Source organism: Salmo trutta, chromosome 20 (assembly GCF_901001165.1).
Source record: "Salmo trutta chromosome 20, fSalTru1.1, whole genome shotgun sequence".
NCBI classification, from domain to species: Eukaryota; Metazoa; Chordata; class Actinopteri; order Salmoniformes; family Salmonidae; genus Salmo; species Salmo trutta.
The window spans coordinates 25130597-25153721 of NC_042976.1; the positions used below are offsets into that span (position 1 = coordinate 25130597).

Genomic DNA, 23125 nt, shown 5'->3' on the forward strand with positions numbered 1-23125 from the left:
AGTTTCGTTGCAAACAAGACATACAGATTTGGTGTTGGAGATAAGATGAACACAGGCATATCTATGTTCATTCTTAGCCTGTAATATGTGTGGTATTAAAGTGTAAAATGACTAGAATTGCATGAAATGTTATGCATTTTTCCACCCCTACTCGTTTGTCCATGGTGGTCTGTGAACCAACAACCTTCTGGCCCACAGCGCTATCAAAATTCCTGCGTTGCCATGTAATGCTTACAGGATGAAGAATTCTGGAATTCTGAATTCTAAAACTTCATTAGGCTCTGGTCTGTCCAAGAAGTGAGGATAAATGGTAGGCATGTTCTCTATCCACTTAATTATTGTTTAATATATAGGGGAAGGTCACTTAAGAGTTCAGGGAGGATTAGGTTAAATATATTTTGCTGAAGGGAGGGCCATACGTTTTTATTTCAGGGAGGTTCGATTTTCTCCATGTAACAATTATAAATAACTTTCACTTTAAAGGAGTAGTTCACTATTTTACAACTTGATGTTAGATGGTCCCTCCCCCTGAGAAACTGTAATCCATGGTTCAGTTATCTTTAAACAGTCACTACAAACTAAAACTAACATTAGCCACCACATGCTAACAATCAATGGAAGTATTGTCAAAATCACCGAGAATCTATTCAAACAAACTCCGTATTTGGTTTGATGTTACTTAAGGTGATTTGGCGATTAAAACAAAACATGCTCATATGCCCCCATCACTTCCATTGATTGTTAGCTTGTGTTGTAGTGGCTGTTTAAAGAAAACTGAACAATGGATTATAGTTTCTCCTGGCCCATAGACTACTTTCAGGGTGAGGAACCATCTAACATCGTTTTAAAATAGTGAACTACACATTTAACACATGCAGACGGGCACTGGTACTGATGATTGTCAGTGTGCTTGTAAAACATTTTTGGGATACTACTTATACTTTTCACATTATAACCATATTAGAAATCCCAATGCATTTCAGCGGCCATATACTTTAATGGGGAAAATTCTGGTCGTCACTAGTCTGCAACTGTTGGAAGATGGAAATGCCATTTAAACTATAAAACGTGCAGACTGGTCTGGAATGGTGTGCTTGTATACAGCTTACATTTTTTTGTATAAAGCTCCATAAGTATTTGGATTCACCACTTGTGTTGAACTGTTAAGGTACAAACTCCAAACCAACTTTGACATGTACAAATTAACAACTTACATTGCTTGTCAAAAGATTTGATTATATTATTGAACTATAACTTTCAAAAATTAGCATAGAAACTCCAGACTTCAAAGGCTAAATTTGTATTCACCATTGATTGTTCTTAATGCATTTCAGCTACAAAGACCACCCCAATGTTCACATGTGCAGACTGACTCAACTTAGATGGCTTCACAGGTTTTCTACCATTCCTACTTCAAACTATAAAGCGTGTCGTATCCCCATTCATTTCAATGGCAGAATGCAAGCTTCAACATTCTAAACCTAAATCAACTGCCACAAACAATTCAGAATTTTCAAACTAAAACATTTTGAAAGCTTAAAAACATATCACCACATTTACTTCAGTAAATGTCATTTTCTGAAAATAATTTCTAATTTCAACTATTTTTATTTCAGAGATGTTGAAAGCACTTTGAGTTAAGTTTACAAGAATGATCAAAACTGATGTTGTACTTGTTTGCATATTCTGTATAACAGGACATTGAGAAAAAAACTTTATACAGAAGAGGAAAAACAACTTCATATTTTATATAATAACTTTATGTACACTTTTACATTTCAATACAGTTCAGTCAGGCATTCCAAAATAACCAGGGTAGTGGTCTAAACAGAGGAAGGGCAGTGAGTCCATCTCAAATGCCATGGTTACAACAAGTGGCTCTGTTCCTTTTTTGGTTTGTTATTGCTTCCATTCAGTGTGTTTTGAAATGGAGATAGTGGCTGTGACATAGAAAAATATAACTAGAGAGAAGATCGCTAAACTTCAGGGGCCCAAACTTCCTAAGGCCTCCAATTTTCTGGATATTGGCTGTGGGCAGTCAGGACTGAGACAAAAGGGTGGCATAGAATAACATTACAATCTAGAACAATAAAGAAATCAAAACAAAATCCAAAGTTTTCAAACTTGCCCCCTTTTTCTTCAAGTGATCCATAACCATAAAATTTCAGCTTCTCTGCCATCTTATAAAAACTTTCCAGTCATTGTTTTAAAAAAATGTCCCACTTTTTTTGGAAAACATATATACACCCTTGATGAAGACGAAGTGAATCGTTTTTTTGTCATAGGCCCTCCAATTAACAGGTTCAGCAACCTGAAGGTGGTGGGATCTAGCCTCTTGTGGTCATGGAGATGTGTGTGTGTGTGTTCTTCCACTGTGTTTTTGGTGTGTGTGACAGGCACAGTTGTTGCTGTAAGACACCTCTCAGCTTGGCCACAGACACACTGGAGTCGACACACGACACAAACAAGAAAACCAAGGCACTCTGGGAGGGGAGAGAGGGTATGGGCATGGGGAGAGAGAGAGGGAGGGGCATAGCGTTCTCAGAACAGATTGGCCCCTCCTCCTGTGTTCATCCCAACCCTCCCACTGGTAACCGTAAACAATGATTGGATGATGGGACAGAGGGGTACAGCGGGCAAGTCCATCCCTCTTTGACCCTCCACCACCCAAATCTTCATCCCCGAAGCCACTGTAAGTTCGCGCTGTGGGACTTTGAGGAAAAAGGAGGGGTTAGGGGGAGGAGCGGGTGTGAACCTGCCCAAACCACACCCTGGTCCAGTCCACACCACAAGCTCCCTTCAGTGTCTCAACCTCACCTATTTTTTTCCCCACACAGTCTAATAGTGCAGCTCATCAGCTCAGTCTGTCCGTCTTCTCAATGGTTTGGCATGGTCAGATGTGGTCAAGGTAGGTAGGTAGATCATCTGTGAGCGGGTTGGATATAGAGGGGCTAGGAGGAAGGGGAGCTAATAGTTATTTGACACAAAGTAGCCCCCCTACATTGGACACAAACTCCTCCAGACTCTTGAGGAAGGCCACCTTCTGCTTGCGGTCCATGCTGGGCGGCGTGCTGCTGGCTGTCAGCTTGTTGAAGGCATCGGCCAGTCTCTGGTAGATGACGGCGTCTCGCTGGGTGGCGAGCAGAGACTCCACCAGCTCCTGGTACTCCGCCTGGAGAGAGAATAGGAAATGACATCATCATATGAGGCCGACAGGAGGTACAACGTCCAGATCACCAGAGCCAATAAAAAGAATGAGATACATGTGTGAAGGAAGTTTAAAAACAAAGGATACTCACTTGATGCAGGCACACTAGTGTATAGAGAGCTTCTCCCGCTGCCACTGTGATCTCTGTGTTGTGTTTTTGCAGTACCAGCATGTCAAACACCAACTAGAGAGGGAGAGATTTTCCATTACAAAACATTTCCACTTTCTGAGCATAATGGAATGAAGCAGACCTTGTAGTTAGGAGGAAATCCCAGGAGGGGGTGTCTCACCTTGAGGAAGTGGCGTGTGGCGATGAAGAGGGGCGTGTCTTTCTCCTGGGTCTTGGCACACTGCTCGGCCAGAGGAGACAGAGCCTCCAGACACAGCTGGCTGACCTCTGAACTCATGGATGTCATGCCCAGCTCTAGGGAGTACATGAGACTCTTAAACAGCTCCTCTGGTAACTGGGGGATCTTCTCAGGGAAGATCTCACAGATGAACGTGATAAGCTTGTAATACTGGTTACACAGAGACGGGAACTGAAAACACAGACAAACCAGTTTAACAACAGTTTGTAGTACAGTGACAGAATGTACATCAGTGATTACTTCAAGTAAGGAAGAAGCATTGTTTAAGTATTGGGACTGGGCCCTGGGTCTTACCTTGAGTAGGTCCTGAGACATGAGAGGCAGAATGATGTTGACGCCAAACAGAACTACGTCTGCAGCCGACACCGACCGACCTGCCGCTCCCGAACCCTGCTCCTGACCCCGGAAAACCTCATCTGTTCCACCATCAACACACACACACACATACCAGAGGATTCTGTAAGTTGACTATAGCTCAGCCTTCAACACCATAGTACCCGCCAAGCTCATCATCAAGCTCAGGGCCATGGGTCTGAAATCCACCCTATGCAACTGGGTCCTGGACTTCCTGACGGGCCGCCCCCAGGTGGTGAATGTAGGAAACACCACCTGCACTTCACTGATCCTCAACACAGGGGCCCGACAAGGGTGCGTGCTCAGCCCCCTTCTGTACTCCCTGTTCAATCTTGACTGCGTGGCCACACACGCCTCCGAACTCAAATCATCAAGTTTGCAGACGACACAACAGTAGTACGCCTGATTACCAACAATGACGAGACAGCCTACAGGGAGGCAGAGTGGTGCCAGGAAAACAACCTCTCCCTCAATGTCAAAACAAAGTAGCTGATCGTGGACTTCAGGAAGAAGCAGCGTGAGCACATCCCTATAAACATCGACGGGATCGCAGTGGAGAAGGTGAAAAGCTTCAAGTTTCTCGGTGTATACGTCACTGACAATCTGAAATGGTCCACCCACACAGACAGTGTGATGAAGAAGGTGCAACAGTGCCTACGGCTTAGCCCCCAAGACCCCTAGAAACTTTTGCAGATGCACAATTGAGAGCATCCTGTTAGGCTGTATCACCGCCTGGTATTTGCAACTACGCCACCCGCAACCGCAGGGCTCTCCAGAGGGTGGTGCGGTCTGCCCAACGCATCACCGGAGGCACACTGGCTGCCCTCCGGGACACCTACAGCAACCGATGTCACAGGAAGGCCAAAAAGATCATCAAGGACAACAACCACCTGAGCCACTGCCTGTTCACCCCGCTACCATCCAGAAGGCGAGGTCAGTACAGGTGCATCAAAGCTGGGACTGAGAGACTGTAAAACAGCTTCTATCAAGGCCATCATTCTGTTAAATAGCCATCACAAGCCGGCTACCACCCGGTTGGTTACTCAGCCCTGCACCTTAGAGGCTGCTGCTCTATGTACATATAATCACTGGCCACTTTAATAATGGAACACTAGTCACTTTAATGTTTACATACTGCTTTACTCATCTCATATGTATATACTGTATTTAGTCAATGCCACTCCAACATTGCTAGTCCTAATTTATATATTTCTTAATTCCATTATTTTACTTTTAGATTTGTGTGTATTGTTAGATATTACTGCACTCCCTAGGAGCTAGGAACATAGGCATTTCGCTACACCCGTAATAACATCTGCTAAATATGTGTATGTGATCAATAAAATTTGATAAGTATTGATAACTAACTAGGAACTTAAAGTATCATACATAAATGCAGACTGATGTCATTGGGGATGGTGGAGATGTACACACACCCACCGTCCACACCTGTGTCTGAGAAGTCAATGAACTCCTTAGAGAGCAGGTTGGTGAGCAGCTCCATGATGAGCAGCAGGTCCTGGTACTGGTCCTCCTCAGCAGCCACATCAGCCCTCTTCCTGCCCAGGTTGTTCTTAGAGTAGACCTGCAGCAGCGTCAGGCACACCTCGTAAAGCTTCATAGACTTAGACTGGGGTCAGAGAGGGAGAAGGTGGCTGTTAACTCTTTCCAGTGGAAGCCCCATATCCGATTACATTGCTCTACACATAATACAAGTGTAGGGATTTGTAATTCTAAGTGTGTAGTTATTATTAAAGCGATTAAGTGTTTTTGCTATCCTCACCTCTCCAAGGTAGCAGATCTGTTTGTGGGCGACCTCCACGAACACCTCAATGATGAGGTTGATCGTCTCGGGCGTGTTGCGGTACACCTCCATCAGGCCGATGCAACTGGACAGGAAGTCCATGAGGAAGCTGAAGAGAGACGCCACGTTGTCGATCTGCGTTGCCTCGGCGATGCCACACAGAGCCTCCAGGGTGGCGACGATCTCCCGCTTCACACTCTCCTCCTGACAGATCTGAGGAAAGTTCTCCTGGTTGATCAGGTTGAGGAAGCGCTGCTGGAGGGGGTGCAGCACCTGGAGGAAGAGAAAAGGAGGAAGGGAGAGAGAGGTGATCAATCAACAACATTTGTCACAAAGTGCTTTACAGTAACCTAGCCCCAACCCCCAAAGAAGGAGAGCGGGGAAGAAGAGACAAAGATCAGCTGCAGGCTATTTTCATTCCCACCTCTTCTTGAATGGGCTACTGTACTGTACACACTAGTCACAGCAGCTGGAAGGCAAGACAGCTGCCGTCTCATTCATAGACCTCTACTAATGGCTTTGGAGTCATCTTGCATTACTATAGAATGGCCTTCAAGATCATTATGAGGATCATTATCAAACCATAGACTCTAGGGAGGTCTAATGGTTTTGGCTTCGCCGTTTGTTACTACTGAAGTCTATAGGGAGAGTGGTTAAATAGAATCACCATAGTAGGGAAAAGACATTTGAGCTCACAACTTGTTACCAACTAAAGTCTATGGTAAAGAGAGCCTATATAGAGGAAGGGAAATTACACTTGCGACTTTCAGTTATAGCTCCATTTCTCTGGGTCCTTGGAAAGGCGTGTGTGCGCAAGTTAGTTCCATTCAGGGATTCAGATTGGGGGGGGGGGTTCCATGTAGGGGTATGACGTTTAAACGAATTTGGGATCGGTAACGCTAAGAAGAAAAAAAATGATTTGCCACAGATAGTCGTTAACAGTTGTAAAAATGAAAGAGAGAGACAGGGAAGCGACAGCTGCGAAGTTCTGTATGGCAGTACTTTGAGAAGTTAAATGAGAAGGTGATGAAATGCAAACTTTGTGAGGTAGAATTGAGCTACAGTGGCAATACAGGTGCAATGCTGAAAAAGAGGCACCGTGAGAGCCAAACCATTTCTGTCAGAAGTGCGATTATGGGCGGAGTGAGAAAATCACAGCAATGACTGCAGTTGATATGCAGCCATTGTTAAATGGTAGAGGACGTCGGCTTCAATACCCTAATGCAGGGATCATCAACTAGATTCAGCCGAGGGCCAATTTTTTTCTCGAGCAGATGGTCAGGGGGCCAGAACATACAGTTGAAGTCGGAAGTTCACATGCACTTAGGTTGGAGTCATTAAAACTCGTTTTTCAACCACTCCACAAATTTCTTTTTACAAACTATACTTTTTGCAAGTCAGTTAGGACATCTACTTTGTGCATGACACAAGTAATTTTTCTAACAATTGTTTACAGAGATTATTTCACTTAATCACAATTTCAATGGGTCAGAAGTTTACATACACTAAGTTGACTGTGCCTTTAAACAGCTTGGAAAATTCCAGATAATTATGTCACGGCTTTAGAAGCTTCTGATAGGCTAATTGACATCATTTGAGTCAATTGGAGGTGTACCTGTGGATGTATTTCAAGGCCTACCTTCAAACTCAGTGCCTCTTTGCTTGATATCATGGGAAAATCAAAAGAAATCAGCCAACACCGCCGGAAACAAATTGTAGACCTCCACAAGTCTGGTTCATCCTTGGGAGCAATTTCCAAACGGCTGAAGGTACCACGTTCATCTGTACAAACAATAGTACGCAAGTATATACACCATGGGACCACGCAGCCGTCATACCGCTCAGGAAGGAGACGCGTTCTGTCTCCTAGAGATGAACGTACTTTGGTGCGAAAAGTGCAAATCAATCCCAGAACAGCAAAGGACCTTGTGAAGATGCTGGAGGAAACGGGTACAAAAGTATCTATATCCACAGTAAAACGAGTCCTATATCGACATAACCTGAAAAGGCCACTCAGCAAAGAAGAAGCCACTGCTCCAAAACCGCCATAAACAAGCCAGACTACGGTTTGCAACTGCACATGGGGACAAAGATCGTACTTTTTGGAGAAAAGTCCTCTGGTCTGATGAAACAAAAATAGAACTGTTTGGTCATAATGACCATCGTTATGTTTGGAGGAGAAAGGGGGAGGCTTGCAAGCCGAAGAACACCATCCCAATCGTGAAGCACAGGGATGGCAACATCATGTTGTGGGGGTGCTTTGCTGCAGGAGGGACTGGTGCACTTAACAAAATAGATAGCATCATGAGGTAGGATAATTATGTGGATATATTGAAGCAACATCTCAAGACCTCAGTCAGGAAGTTAAAGCTTGGTCGCAAATAAGTCTTCCAAATGGACAATGACCCCAAGCATACTTCCAAAGTTGTGGCAAAATGGCTTAAGGACAACAAAGTCAAGGTATTGGAGTGGCCATCACAAAGCCCTGACCTCAATCCTATAGAACATTTTTGGGCAGAACTGAAAAAGCGTGTGCGAGCAAGGAGGCCTACAAACCTGACTCAGTTACACCAGCTCTGTCAGGAGTAATGGGCCAAAATTCACCCAACTTATTGTGGGAAGCTTGTGGAAGGCTAGCCGAAACGTTTCGCCCAAGTTAAACAATTTAAAGGCAATGCTACCAAATACTAATTCAGTGTATGTAAACATCTGACCCACTGGGAATGTGATGAAAGAAATAAAAGCTGAAATAAATCACTCTCTACTATTATTCTGACATTTCACATTCTTAAAATAAAGTGGTGATCCTAACTGACCTAAAACAGGGAATTTTTACTAGGATTAAATGTCAGGAATTGTGAAAAACGGAGTTTAAATGTATTTGGCTAAGGTGTATGTAAACTTCCGACTTCAGCTGTAATTACAAATTGACCGCAAGAAGCCCAAACAGAGATGAATTTCAAACCTTGCTTACATTTGTATACAATCACATATCTCTTGTGTGGGAATACTTTGGAACAGATTTCCAACATTTAAAAAAAAAAATCACTTGGAGCTGATTTGCTGGTGTTTTTAGTCTACGTAAAAAATTACAAATTTGGGGGCTCAGAAAACATGGGGGGCCAAATGAGATCACCCGCGGGCCAAATTCATCCCGCGGGCCACCAGTTGGGGAACCTTGCCCTAATGGCATATCTAGAACCAGAATACAAGATGCCATGTTGAAAAACTGTTGGCCCTGATGAAGAAATATTACAATTTTTGCGCTGCAAGTACAAAGCGTGAGCTCTCAAACACGATACATGGCATTAACAACATTACTTCAACAAGCCATCACATTGATGAGATGTGGGACATGAAGTATGTACTGACAACATGGAGGCACACAACAGAACGTAAAACATCATTCATTAATACCATCGTTGCTGAGTGTGTGGGGGACAGCAGTAAGGTGAGCACTGTTTGGTAGGGTTTCCAAGAGTTACCAAGGACACAAAATCCAAATTGGCAGATTGTAAAAATTCATGAAAACAATGTATTTTTGGTCTTAATTTAAATGTAAAGTTAGGCTTAAGGTTATCAGTATGGTTAGGTTTAAAATCAATTGAAATAAGATTCATTTTAGAAAAAGGTAGGCTTTGTGGTCTTTGGGGTTCTATAGGATTCCCTACCTCGGTCCAGTATTGCTGCTTGGTGTCTGAGTCCATGTGTGCGAAGCCCCCCAGAACCAGGGCCTTCATCAGGGTCCTTTGTACTGAGCTGGACAGCAGGTCCAGGGGAGGGCTGCGGCTGGCAAACTGCTTTGCTAAGTTCCACCAGTTCTCACACTGCACCACTATGTTGGCCCTGAGAGAGGAGGGATGGAGAAAGGTTTGTTGGCATGTGATAATCATTGGCGAGATACATTTTCTCATCTACTATCACTCCACCACAAGGGGTAGTTGTTTCAAGCACCAAAGTTTGGGCTTATTTGCTAACTAGATGTTTGTTTGTGCATTGTTCAAGTTGGGATACATAAGTCAGTGTCGAACCTCTCCCTCTTCTCCACCAGACAGACCAGTAGCTCCACCGTGTCGTTAGCCAGTTCAGGTTCAGAGCTCCACACAGACAGGTTGTTGATCACTTTCTCCAGCAGGTATCCCACAATCCACTGGGCCCCCTCCGTGTCAGCCCCGAATGCAGTGCTCAGAGGTATACTGATCTGAAGGAGGGATGAAAAGAGTGAGAAAGATAGGTGTGAAATGGTTTGAGGGACAGATGAAAATCACTGCAACACTTGAACAGATCACATCATAAATAGCCATGGCAGCTGATGTCAGTGAACTGGCTGCACGGTCCAGTCCAGTGGTATACTGCACTGCTCCACACCATGCCACAACCCACAGCGAACCCGGTTTTACAAGACACACTTCCAGAGAGTACACTGGGGTTTAGGTGAAATTACACTGGTGGTGTAAACATAACACAACTCTACAAGGAGGGCTTTAGAGGGCTACTTTAAGAACACTTAAGAGAGCTCTCAGAGCTTAGCTACTGTAGACAGTGATGGAGGACAATCCCTGGCATTTCAAGTCATCTGTCAAATCCATGCCAAGTCCATTACCATGCCAGTGTTATTGTTTTATTTAAACTTTGTTTAACTAGGCAAGTCAGTAAAGAACAAACTCTTATTTACAATAATAGCCTAGGAACAATGGGTTAACTGCCTTGTTCAGGGTCAGAACCACAGATTTTTACCTTGTCAGCTTTGGGATTCGATCGAGCAACCTTCCGGTTACTGGCCCAACGCTCTAACCACTAGGCTACCTGCTGCACCATGTTATAGGGCCTTCACACTCAGAGGGTTGGAGTGAGAAGTGTTATTATGGACGACCACATTAAGACAAAATCAGACAGTGGTGTCTGGTGTATGGGGTGTGAACGTTTCAACAAAATTGTGATCCTTAACGTTAAGGAAAAAAAATCCCTTCCGTTCAAAAGTTTAGGGTCACTTAGAAATATCCTCGTTTTTGAAAGAAAAGCACATTTTTCATCCATTAAAATATCAAATTGATCAGAAACACAGTGTAGACATTGTTAATGTTGTAAATGACTATTGTAGCTGGATACGGCAGATTTTTTATGGAATATCTACATTGACGTACAGAGGCCATTTATCAACAACCACCACTCCTGTGTTCCAATGGCACATTGTGTTAGCTAATCCAAGTTTATCATTTTAAAAAGGCTAATTGATCATTAGAAAACCCTTTTGCAATAATGTTAGCACAGCTGAAAACTGTTGTTCTGATTAAAGAAGCAATAAAACTGGCCTTCTTTAGACTTGTTGAGTATCCGGAGCATCAGCATTTGTGGGTTCGATTACAGGCTCAAAATGGCCAGAAACAAAGAACTTTCTTCTGAAACTCGTCAGACTATTCTTGTTCTGAGAAATGAAGGCTAATCCATGCGAGAAATTGCCAAGAACCTGAAGATCTCGTACAACGCTGTGTACTACTCCCTTCACAGAACAGCGCAAACTGGCTCTAACCAGAATATAAAGAGTGGGAGGCCCCGGTGCACAACTGTCTAGTTTGAGAAACAGACGCTTCACAAGTCCTCAACTGGCAGCTTCATTAAATAGTACCCGCAAAACACCAGTCTCAACGTCAACAGTGAAGAGGCGACTCTGGGATGCTGGCCTTCTAGGCAGAGTTGCAAAGAAAAAGCCATATCTCAGACTGGCCAATAAAAATAAAGGATTAAGATGGGCAAAAGAACAGACGCAAGACTGGAAAAAAGTGTTATGGACAGACCAATCTAAGTTTGAGGTGTTCGGATCACAAAGAAGAACATTCGTGAGACGCAGAACAAATTAAAAGATGCAGGACTGCTTGACGCCATCTGTCAAGCATGGTGGAGGCAATGTGATGGTCTGGAGGTGATTTGATGGTGGTAAAGTGGGAGATTTGTACAGGGTAAAAGGGATCTTGAAGGAGGAAGGCTATCACTCCATTTTGCAACGCCATGCCATACCCTGTGGACGGCGCTTAATTGGAGCCAATTTCCTCCTACAACAGGACAATGACCCAAAGCACAGCTCCAAACTATGCAATAACTATTTAAGGAAGAAGCAGTCAGCTGGTATTCTGTCTATAATGGAGTGGCCAGTACAGTCACCGGATCTCAACCCTATTGAGCTGTTGTGGGAGCAGCTTGACCGTATGGTACGTAGGAAGTGCCCATCTAACAAACTTGTGGGAGGTGCTTCAGGAAGCATGGGGTGAAATCTCTTCAGATTACCTCAACAAATTGACAACTAGAATTCCAAAGGTCTGCAAGGCTGTAATTGCTGCAAATGGAAGATTATTTGACGAAAGCAAAGTTTGAAGGACACAATTATTAAAAATCATTATTTATAACCTTGTCAAGGTCTTGACTATTTCCTATTCATTTTGCAACTCATTTAATGAAAAACAAGGACATTTCTAAGTGACCCCAAACTTTTTAAAGGTAGAGTATATTTTTTTTATTACAAAATGTAATTCACAGTGCAGTTATCACAAAACTACCACTAACAGGTACCGATCATCATCATAAAGTGAAAATAAAAATTGTTACAAATACCTAATGAAACAATCCTGTAACGTTAGGAGGGGAAAAAAACAACTTTTTTTAATTTTATTTAGTTTTTTCTTTAACTTTTATTTAACTAGGCAAGTCAGTTAAGAACAAATTCTTATTTACAATGACTGCCTACACCGGCCAAACCCGGACAACGCTGGGCCAATTGCTCGCCGACCTATGGGACTCCAATCACGGCCGGTTGTGATACTGCTTGGATTCGAACCAGGGTGTCTGTTGTGATGCCTCTAGCACTGAGAATTTACCACAAGTTGTAGAAACAGCTCAAGGATGATCAATGGAAACAGGATGCACTGGAGCTCAATTTTGAGTCTCATAGCAAAGGGTCTGAATACTTATGTAAATAAGGTATCTGTTTTTAACTTTTTCTAAATTTGCAAACATTTCTAACCCTGTTTTCACTGTCATTATTGATTACTGTTTGTAGATTGAGGGGAAAAAACTGTTTAATCCATTTTAGAATAAGGCTGTAACGTAACAAAATGTGGATAAAGTCAACGGGTCTGAATACTTTCCGAATGCACTGTATTTACCATCTCATCTGATTACATAGTATCTCTGTCTTGACTGCCTCAAACTGAGATAAGCAGCTAGCTAATGTCAGCTAGGCTAATTGAGACTACATAACTTTCTCCCCTTCTGAATCCTACAGTAAATAACAACAAATCCATTCAGATTATTACTAACTGCTGGCTCTTGGTGTTGTAGCCGGTCCTTCTCATTTAACTTTTAGTTCTGTAATTTTAATTCCATCTTCCATTGATTAGCCTAGAATATCCTAATAACTTGCCACTTGGAGGCTCTAGCTCTATGACTGTAGCCAAGTGCCGGTTTGATGACTTGTGATTGGATGACAACGAGCTACACGCGCTACTCTCCTGAAAAGCACCAGCAGCATAAATAAGGTATTCTCTGTCAGCGGGAAGCACGATGTAGACCATCTGCATTGTGAATTCACATGGAACTGTGTGAATTTGTCTTATTGTTTTAACGGAAAACCCTTTTAAGAAATGGCAGTTTAAACGTTAAGATTCTTTTCTCCATTTGTCACATCCCTAGTCTGGTAGTTGTACCTGTCCGTAGAGTTTCTCGTCCACCAGTAGGTACGTCTTGGCCCAGCGTCTGAGGAACCACACAATGTCCTTCCCCATCTGAGGGCTGAGCAGCTCTGTCAGACTGGCCCTGGTGGCCCTGGACTCCACCTCCGACGTCCTCAACACCGCTGACAACAACCTGACAGAGGGGACAGGGAGAGTGAAGGAATGATAGAGGTTAAAGAGAAAGAAATGGCAAAAGAGAGAGAGGAGGAAAAAGGAGGTGGATAAATTGTAATAAGAAGCCAATGCCAGGATGAGCAAGAGGGGAGGGGAAGAACAAAAGAAAGAAGTGGGGATTTAGTCTGTTCATTTCAGTAACTCCGACAACAAATGACCACGTTGACACACACAACAAATGACCACACACACGTGACAAAGTCCAGAGAGATTGAGGGCTTAGTGCAGCTTAGTGTTCTGTATGTAAGAGATGGGCCTCAGTACGTGCCCACACAGCATGACAGTGCACTGTTTCACATTGTTTGCAAAAATAAAAGCCCATTGACATTAACAGAGCCGGGGTCGCACAGTGTTATTAGGAAATCCGATGCCCGGCCTCTTGCCTTTCCATTCCTCTGTCCCTGTGCCCCTCGCCCCCACAAAGAACAATCCAGAGCCCACTATCACGACCCCCACCACCTCAAATTCCCTATATGATTGCCCATGTAACCCCCGACCCCAAAAGCACGCGTGCAGACACGCACACACTACCCCAGCCCCCTACTAGTCTTATCAGCACCCGGCCCTGCCTTAAATGAATGTTGGGGAGTGGTGGTCTGGGGCTGGGAGGGCTGGTGCTGGGGCTGCTCTAAGGCTGGCTAGGCCGCTACGCCATCATGTGTGTCCCCAAGATCCTGTTTGTGTGTGTGTGTGTGTGTGTGTGTGTGTGTGTGTGTGAACGGCTGGCATGGCTGGGTCTGTGCCAGGGCATTCCCCCTCTGTGGCGCTGGCACCACACCCAAATGCGTGCACACACATGGGTGGCTCATTGACCCTGCACTGTACGTAATATTTCCCCTACCATTGTATTGTACTGGTGGTGCGAGGAACCAATACCTAGATCTGTTGCCGCCTAAAAAGGCCTTCTGTTGGCTTCAATGGACAGTTTCTGTGCCAGATGGCCTGTGTAGTGCTATGTGGACCTTTGTGCCCCGCCTAGAAAATACTATAAGGAAAAGGCTGCTGCCATGCCACGGGACAGTAGGTTTTTACAAGGCACACTCCGGACAGACAGCGCACTGGTGTGAACGTGACAGAGCACAATGAGGGGAGACTGTCCATGCTGTTCATTAGATCACTGACCGAGACAGTGCGTTTTAGACCCATTAGTTGATGGATTTATAGCGGAGATGAGCAACTCTGGTCCACTGACGGGGGGCCTGAGTGTCTGTAGGTTTTAGTCATTCCTTTCAAACCAGCCATCCAATTTAGATCTGGGAATTTGATACGAAACTAGGTGTTTGCAATTAAGTAGTCCCTCCCTTACCTGATGACGGAGTCTGTCCTGTTGCATCCTGGGATAGAGGAGGCCTTCTCTCCAGGGGAGCCCAATATCTGCAGGGTGGTGTTGATGTCTACCTCAGTAGAGTGGTTGATAGAATACTCCATCACCTCAGCCGGGATCAGAGGAGTCTCACCCTGAGGGTCATCTGCCAGGAGGTAGCCTGGAACACATGCACACACACAAATCATTTGCATTCACAATTACAACTAGGACTCGCACTTGCCAGAAACAATCTGTTATGGAGGCACTTTCAGAAGAAAACGTTCTCAAACAGAGCAAACATCATGCTCACTGCAGTGAAGCGGTCCACTAATAAATTACTACCAATGCCATTCTTTATCAGTTGCTAGGATACCCTAGAAAACTCTGAGCATACTAAGAGAGAACCAACTAGGGGTGCAAATTGAGTTACACACTGAAGGGGAATTCTGTAGCCAATGGGAATGCTAAAATGTACTATACATCAAAGCAGTTGCACAACTGGTGGCCTGGCCCTCCACGAACCAACATTCCTGCCATGCACCAATACACCAGCGCAGCCTGCCTCCCAGACTAAATTTAGTCCCTAAAAACAACTAAGGAGATCTTAGGACATAGTCTATGCCCCCCAGAGTGCAGTTATGTTCCATTAGCATAAAATGAAACCTAAAACGGACTGAATGCTAAAAAGATTTGTTACACGATAAATCCATGCATAAAACAACAAGGGACCACTGATAGAAATGAGCCATGTATCCAACACAAGGTTATATATATATATATATATATATATCACACACTGCTCAAAAAAATAAAGGGAACACTTTAAACAACACAATGTAACTCCAAGTCAATCACACTTCTGTGAAATCAAACTGTCCACTTAGGAAGCAACACTGATTGACAATAAATTTCACATGCTGTTGTGCAAATGGAATAGACAACAGGTGGAAATTATAGGCAATTAGCAAGACCCCCAATAAAGGAGTGGTTCTGCAGGTGGTGACCACAGACCACTTCTCAGTTCCTATGCTTCCTGGCTGATGTTTTGGTCACTTTTGAATGCTGGCGGTGCTTTCACTCTAGTGGTAGCATGAGACGGAGTCTACAACCCACACAAGTGGCTCAGGTAGTGCAGCTCATCCAGGATGGCACATCAATGCGAGCTGTGGCAAGAAGGTTTGCTGTGTCTGTCAGCGTAGTGTCCAGAGCATGGAAGCGCTACCAGGAGACAGGCCAGTACATCAGGAGACGTGGAGGAGGCCGTAGGAGGGCAACAACCCAGCAGCAGGACCGCTACCTCCGCCTTTGTGCAAGGAGGAGCAGGAGGAGCACTGCCAGAGCCCTGCAAAATGACCTCCAGCAGGCCACAAATGTGCATGTGTCTGCTCAAACGGTCAGAAACAGACTCCATGAGGGTGGTATGAGGGCCCGACATCCACAGGTGGGGGTTGTGCTTACAGCCCAACACCGTGCAGGACGTTTGGCATTTGCCAGAGAACACCAAGATTGGCAAATTCGCCACTGGCGCCCTGTGCTCTTTACAGATGAAAGCAGGTTGACACAGCACGTGACAGACGTGAGAGTCTGGAGACACCGTGGAGAACGTTCTGCTGCCTGCAACATCCTCCAGCATGACCGGTTTGGCGGTGGGTCAGTCATGGTGTGGAGTGGCATTTCTTTGGGGGGACGCACAGCCCTCCATGTGCTCGCCAGAGGTAGCCTGACTGCCATTAGGTACTGAGATGAGCTCCTCAGACCCCTTGTGAGACCATTTGCTGGTGTGGTTGGCCCTGGGTTCCTCCTAATGCAAGACAATGCTAGACCTCATGTGGCTGGAGTGTGTCAGCAGTTCCTGCAAGAGGAAGGCATTAATGCTATGGACTGGCCCGCCCATTCCCCAGACCTGAATCCAATTGAGCACATCTGGGACATCATGTCTTGCTCCATCCACCAACGCCACGTTGCACCACAGACTGTCCAGGAGTTGGCAGATGCTTTAGTCCAGGTCTGGGAGGAGATCCCTCAGGAGACCATCCGCCACCTCATCAGGAGCATGCCCAGGCGTTGTAGGGAGGTCATACAGGCACATGGAGGCCACACACACTACTGAGCCTCATTTTTACTTGTTTTAAGGACATTACATCAAAGTTGGATCAGCCTGTAGTGTGGTTTTCCACTTTAATTTTGAGTGTGACTCCAAATCCAGACCTCCATGGGTTGATAAATTGGATTTCCATTGATTATTTTTGTGTGATTTTGTTGTCAGCACATTCAACTATGTAAAGAAAAAAGTATTTAATAAGATTATTTATTTCATTCAGATCTAGGATGTGTTGTTTAAGTGTTCGCTTTATTTTTTTGAGCAGTATGTATATATATATATACACACATACATACACACACACGCACAGGGGGGAAAAGTATTTGATCCCCTGCTGATTTTGTACGTTTGCCCACTTGCAAAGAATTGATCAGTCTATAATTTTAATAGTAGGTTTATTTGAACAGTGAGACAGAACAACAAAAAACAGAAAAATGCATGTCAAAAATGTTATAAAATGTTTTGCATTTTAATGAGGGAAATAAGTATTTGACCCCTCTGCAAAACATGACTTAGTACTTGGTGGCAAAACCCTTGTTGGCAATCACAGAGGTCAGACGTCTCTTGTAGTTGGCCTCCAGGTTTGCACACATCTCAGGAGGGATTTTGTCCCACTCCTCTTTGCAGATCTTCTCCAAGTCATTAAGGTTTCGAGGCTGACGTTTGGCAACTCAAACTTTCAGCTCCCTCCACAGATTTTCTATGGGATTAAGGTCTGGAGACTGGCTAGGCCACTCCAGGACCTTAATGTGCTTCTTCTTGAGCCACTCCTTTGTTGCCTTGGTCGTGTGTTTTGGGTCATTGTCATGCTGGAATACCCATCCACGACCCATTTTCAATGCCCTGGCTGAGGGAAGGAGGTTCTCACCCAAGATTTGACGGTACATGGCCCTGTCCATCGTCCCTTTGATGCAGTGAAGTTGTCCTGTCCCCTTAGCAGAAAAACACCCCCAAAGCATAATGTTTCCACCTCCGTGTTTGACGGTGGAGATTGTGTTCTTGGGGTCATAGGCAGCATTCCTCCTCCTCCAAACACGGCGAGTTGAGTTGATGTCAAAGAGCTCCATTTTTGTCTCATCTGACCACACCACTTTCACCAGTTGTCCTCTGAGTCATTCAGATATTCATTGGCAAACTTCAGACGGGCATGTATATGTATTCTTGAGCAGGGGGACCTTGTGGGCGCTGCAGGATTTCAGTCCTTCACGGCGTAGTGTGTTACCAATTGTTTTCTTGGTGACTATGGTCCCAGCTGCCTTGAGATCATTGACAAGATCCTTCTGTGTAGTTCTGGGCTGATTCCTCACCGTTCTCATGATCATTGCAACTCCACGAGGTGAGATCTTGCATAGAGCCCCAGGCCGAGGGATATTGACAGTTCTTTTGTGTTTCTTCCATTTGCGAATAATCACACCAAAATGTTGTCAACTTCTCACCAAGCTGCTTGGCGATGGTCTTGTAGCCCATTCCAGCCTTGTGTAGGTCTACAATCTTGTCCCTGACATCCTTGGAGAGCTCTTTGGTCTTGGCCATGGTGGAGAGTTTGGAATCTGATTGATTGATTGCTTCTGTGGACAGGTGTCTTTTTTACAGGTAACAAGCTGTGGTTAGGAGCACTCCCTTTAAGTGTGTGCTCCTAATCTCAGCTCGTTACCTGTATAAAAGACACCTGGGAGCCAGAAATCTTCCTGATTGAGAGGGGGTCAAATACTTATTTCCCTCATTAAAATGCAAATCAATTTATAACATTTTTGACATGCGTTTTTCTGGATATTTTTGTTGTTATTCTGTCTCTCACTGTTCAAATAAACCTACCATTAAAATTAGACTGATCCTTTCTTTGTCAGTGGGCAAACGTACAAAATCAGCAGGGGATCAAATACGTTTTTCCCCCACTGTATACATATAAATATATCATCCGGAAACACAATGTCAACTTTCACTATGCGGACGACACACAGCTAGCTGTACATTTCGATGAAACATGGTGAAGCCCCAAAATTCCCTACCCTGGAAGCCTGTGTTTCAGACATAAGGATGGGGCGGGAGAGGTAGCCTAGTGTTTAGAGCGTTGGGCCAGTAACCAAAAGGTTGCTCGATCGAATCCCCGAGCTGACAAGGTAAAAAAATCTGTCGTTCTGCCCATGAACAAGGCAGTTAACCCACTGTTCCTAGGCCATCATTGTAAATAAGAATTTGTTCTTAACTGACTTGCCTAGTTAACTAACCTCCAAACGAGCTTCAATGCCATACAACACTCCTTCCGTGGCCTCCAACTGCTCTTAAACGCTAGTAAAACTAAATGCTTTTCAACCATTCGCTGCTCGCACCTGCCCGCCCGACTAGCATCACTACTCTGGACGGTTCTGACTTAGAATATGTGGACAACTACAAATACCTAGGTGTCTGGCTAGACTGTAAACTCTCCTTCCAGACTCATATTAAACATCTCCAAAATGAAATCCAGAATCAGCTTCCTATTTCGCAACAAAGCCTCCTTCACTCACGAAGCCAAACATACCCTCGTAAAACTGACTATCCTACCTATCCTCGACATCGGTGATGTCATTTACAAAATAGCCTCCAACACTCAACTTAACAAACTGGATGCAGTCTATCACAGTCCCATCCGTTTTGTCACCAAAGCCCCATATACCACTCACCACTGTGACCTGAATGCTCTCGTTGGCTGGCCCTCGCTACATATTCATCGCCAGACGCACTGGCTCCATGTCATCTATAAGTCTTTAATAGGTAAAGCTCCGCCTTATCTCAGCTCACTGGTCACCGTAACAACACCCACCCGTAGCACACGCTCCAGCAGGTATATCTCACTGGTCATCCCCAAAGCCAACACATCATTTGGCCGCCTTTCCTTCCAGTTCTCTGCTGCCAATGACTGGAACGAATTGCAAAAATCGCTGAAGCTGGAGACTTATATTTCCCTCACTAACTTTAAACATCAGCTATCTGAGCGGCTAACCGATCACTGCAGCTGTACATAGCCCATCTGTAAATAGCCCACCCAATCTACCTACTCATCCCCATAGTTGTTATTTACTTTTCTGCTCTTTTGCACATCCTCATCTGCACATCTATCACTCCAGTGTTAATTTGCTAAATTGTAATTACGTCGCTACTATGGCCTATTTATTGCCTTACCTCCTCACACCATTTGCACACTGTATATAGACTTTCTTTTTTTCTATTGTGTTATTGACTGTACGCTTGTTTATTCCATGTGTAACTCTGTGTTGTTGTTTGTTGCCTTGCTTTATCTTGGCCAGGTCGCAGTGTGTGAAATAAATAAGGTGAAATAAAAAAATGTAATTAGAAAATAATCTTGATGGTGTCGTCTCAAATAAAACTGAAGGACCTCGGCGTTACTCAGGACCCTGAGCTCTCTTTTGACAAACATATCAAGAATATTGCAAAAAATCTGAAACGTTTTGTCCCAAAATTATGCAGAAAAGCTAATCCATGCTTTTGTCACTTCTAGATTAGACTAGTGCAATGCTCCTACCTAATCTCTCTGATTTGGTCCTGCTGTACGTACCTATGCTTTCGCTACGGTCACAAGACTCAGGCCTCCTTATTGTCCTTAGAATTTCTAAGCAAGCAGCTGGAGGAAGGGCTTTCTCCTTTAGAGCTCCATTTTTATGTAATGGTCTGCCTATCCATGTGAGAGACGCAGATTCTGTCTCAACCATTAAGTCTTTACTGATGACTCGTCACTTCAATAGGTCCTATGATTGAGTGTAGTCAGGCCCAGGGGTGCGAAGGTGAACGGCAAGGCACTGGAGCGACAAACCACCCTTGCTGTCTCTTCTTTGCTGGCTCCCGTCTCCACTTGGATCTCTGCCTCTGACCCTATTACGGGGAGAGACTCACTAGTGCCATTCCATACTGTCCCTAGGAGGGGTGCGTTACTTGAGTCACATGGGATCTTCCCGTCCGGTTTTGTGGCCCATCGGGCTTGTGTGGTGGAGGAGATCTTCGTGGGCTATACTCAGCTTTGTCTTAGGGTAGTAAGTTGGTGGTCTGTTGATATCCGTCTAGTGGTGTGGGGACTGTGCTTTGGCAAAGTGGGTGGGGTTATGTCCTGCCTGGTTGGCCCTGTCCGGGGGTATCGTCGGACGGGGCCACAGTGTCCTGACCCCACCCGTCTCAGCCTCCAGTATCTATGCTGCAATATCTCTCTCACCCAAAGGACCTGGGCCCTATGACCATGCCTCAGGACTACCTGGCCTGATGACTCCTTGCTGTCCCCAGTCCACCTGGTCGTGCTGCTGCTCTAGTTTCAACTGTTCTGCCTGCGGCTATGGAACCCTGACCTGTTCACCGGATGTGCTACCTTGTCCCGGACCTGCTGTTTTCGACACGCTCTCTTTCTACCGCACCTGCTGTCTCTAACTCTGAATGCTCAGCTATGAAAAGCCAACTGACATTTACTCCTGAGGTGTTGACCTGTTGCACCCTCTACAACCACTGTGGTTTTATTTGACCCTGCTGGTCATCTATGAACGTTTGAACATCTTGAAGAACAATCTGGCCTTAATGCATGTACTCTTATAATCTCCACCCGGCACAGCCAGAAGAGGACTGGCCACCCCTCAGAGCCTGGTTCCACTCTAGGTTTCTTCCTAGGTTCCTGCCTTTCTAAGGAGTTTTTCCTAGCCTCCATGCTTCTACATCTGCATTGCTTGGTGTTTGGGGTTTTAGGCTGGGGTTTTGTATAGCACTGTGACATCTGCTGATGTAAAAAAGGCTTTATAAATACATTTGATTGATTGATTGATTGATTGATAGTGCCTTATGTTGGAAATCGTGCCTTATAATTAAACCCAAAAAATATTTTCTGAGTGGACTATTCTGAGTAAATATGATCCCAGTAATCCACTGACCTGAGACCAGTATGAGCCAGTGGATGTCTTCGTAGAGGTCGTCCAGGACCTTGCGGTCCACTGATCCGGGGTTAGACGAGTTCATGAGGTGCTGCTGGGTCCTCTGGAGCTGGCCGTGGAGCCGCGTCACCCGCTCCTCCAACAGACTGACCACACACCCACAGGTCAGAATCATGTTTACACAGCTAGGGGATAGTCTAATAGCAAGAGGTGTGTGTGGAGTTTTCAACCAATTTGTGGAGTGATTGAAAAACGAGTTTTAATGACTTCAACCTAAGTGTATGTAAATCTCAGACTTCAACTGTACATATACATACATTTATACAGTTGAAGTCAGAAGTTTACATACACTTAGGCTGGAGTCATTAAAACTCATTTTTCAACCACTCCACAAATTTCTTGTTAACCTGTTGGGGCTAGGGGGCAGTATTTGCACGGCCAGATAAAAAAACGTACTAGATTTAAACTGGTTACTACTCTTGCCCAGAAACGAGAATATGCATATAACAGATAGTAGATTTGGATAGAAAACTCTAAAGTTTCTAAAACTGTTTGAATGGTGTCTGTGAGTATAACAGAACTCATATGGCAGGCCAAAACCTGAGAAGATTTCATACAGGAAGTGCCCTGTCTGACAATTTGTTGTCCTTCTGTTGCATCTCTATCAAAAATACAGCATCTCCTCTGTAACGTGACATTTTCTAAGGCTTCTATTGGCTCTCAGAAGGCGCCAGAAAGTGGAATGGGGTGTCTGCTGTCTCTGGGCGAAGAACAGCAGGAGAATTTGTGAGTGGTCAGCCTGGGGACAGTGAGACTGAGAGGCACGTTCACGAGAATTCTCAATTTTTTTCTTTCAGCCTTTGAATGAATACAACGTCGCCCGGTTGGAATATTATCGCTATTTTATGAGAAAAATAGGATAAAAATTGATTTTAAACAGCGTTTGACATGCTTCGAAGTACGGTAATGGAATATTTTGACATTTTTTGTCACGAAATGCGCTCGCGCATCACCCTTCGGATAGTGACCTGAATGCACGAACAAAACGGAGCTATTTGAATAGAACTATGGATTATTTGGAACCAAAACATTTGTTGTTGAAGTAGAAGTCCTGGGAGTGCATTCTGATGAAGAACAGCAAAGGTAATCCAATTTTTCTAATAGTAATTCTGAGTTTGGTGA

General features: G+C 44.5%; 1 protein-coding gene across 3 annotated transcripts in view; it reads right to left on the bottom strand.

Moving 5' to 3' along the window:
- Positions 1 to 1288: 1288 nt before the first annotated feature.
- Positions 1289 to 23125, bottom strand: part of LOC115155757 (exportin-4) — a 47068-nt gene continuing 25231 nt past the window's right edge. The window contains exons 12-22 of one of the 3 annotated variants that reach the window (XM_029702680.1): positions 21944 to 22089; positions 14939 to 15116; positions 13432 to 13591; positions 9766 to 9935; positions 9406 to 9580; positions 5714 to 6007; positions 5380 to 5560; positions 3871 to 4004; positions 3499 to 3747; positions 3300 to 3392; positions 1289 to 3172 (exon numbers count right to left, since the gene is read on the bottom strand). In XM_029702680.1, coding sequence (XP_029558540.1) covers positions 2975 to 3172; positions 3300 to 3392; positions 3499 to 3747; positions 3871 to 4004; positions 5380 to 5560; positions 5714 to 6007; positions 9406 to 9580; positions 9766 to 9935; positions 13432 to 13591; positions 14939 to 15116; positions 21944 to 22089 — 1978 coding nt within the window. In that variant the 3' untranslated portion in view covers positions 1289 to 2974. Of the gene's footprint in view, positions 3173 to 3299; positions 3393 to 3498; positions 3748 to 3870; positions 4005 to 5370; positions 5561 to 5713; positions 6008 to 9405; positions 9581 to 9765; positions 9936 to 13431; positions 13592 to 14938; positions 15117 to 21943; positions 22090 to 23125 lie in introns of all 3 variants that reach the window. The other 2 variants (XM_029702681.1, XM_029702682.1) reach the window with 2 other exon arrangements.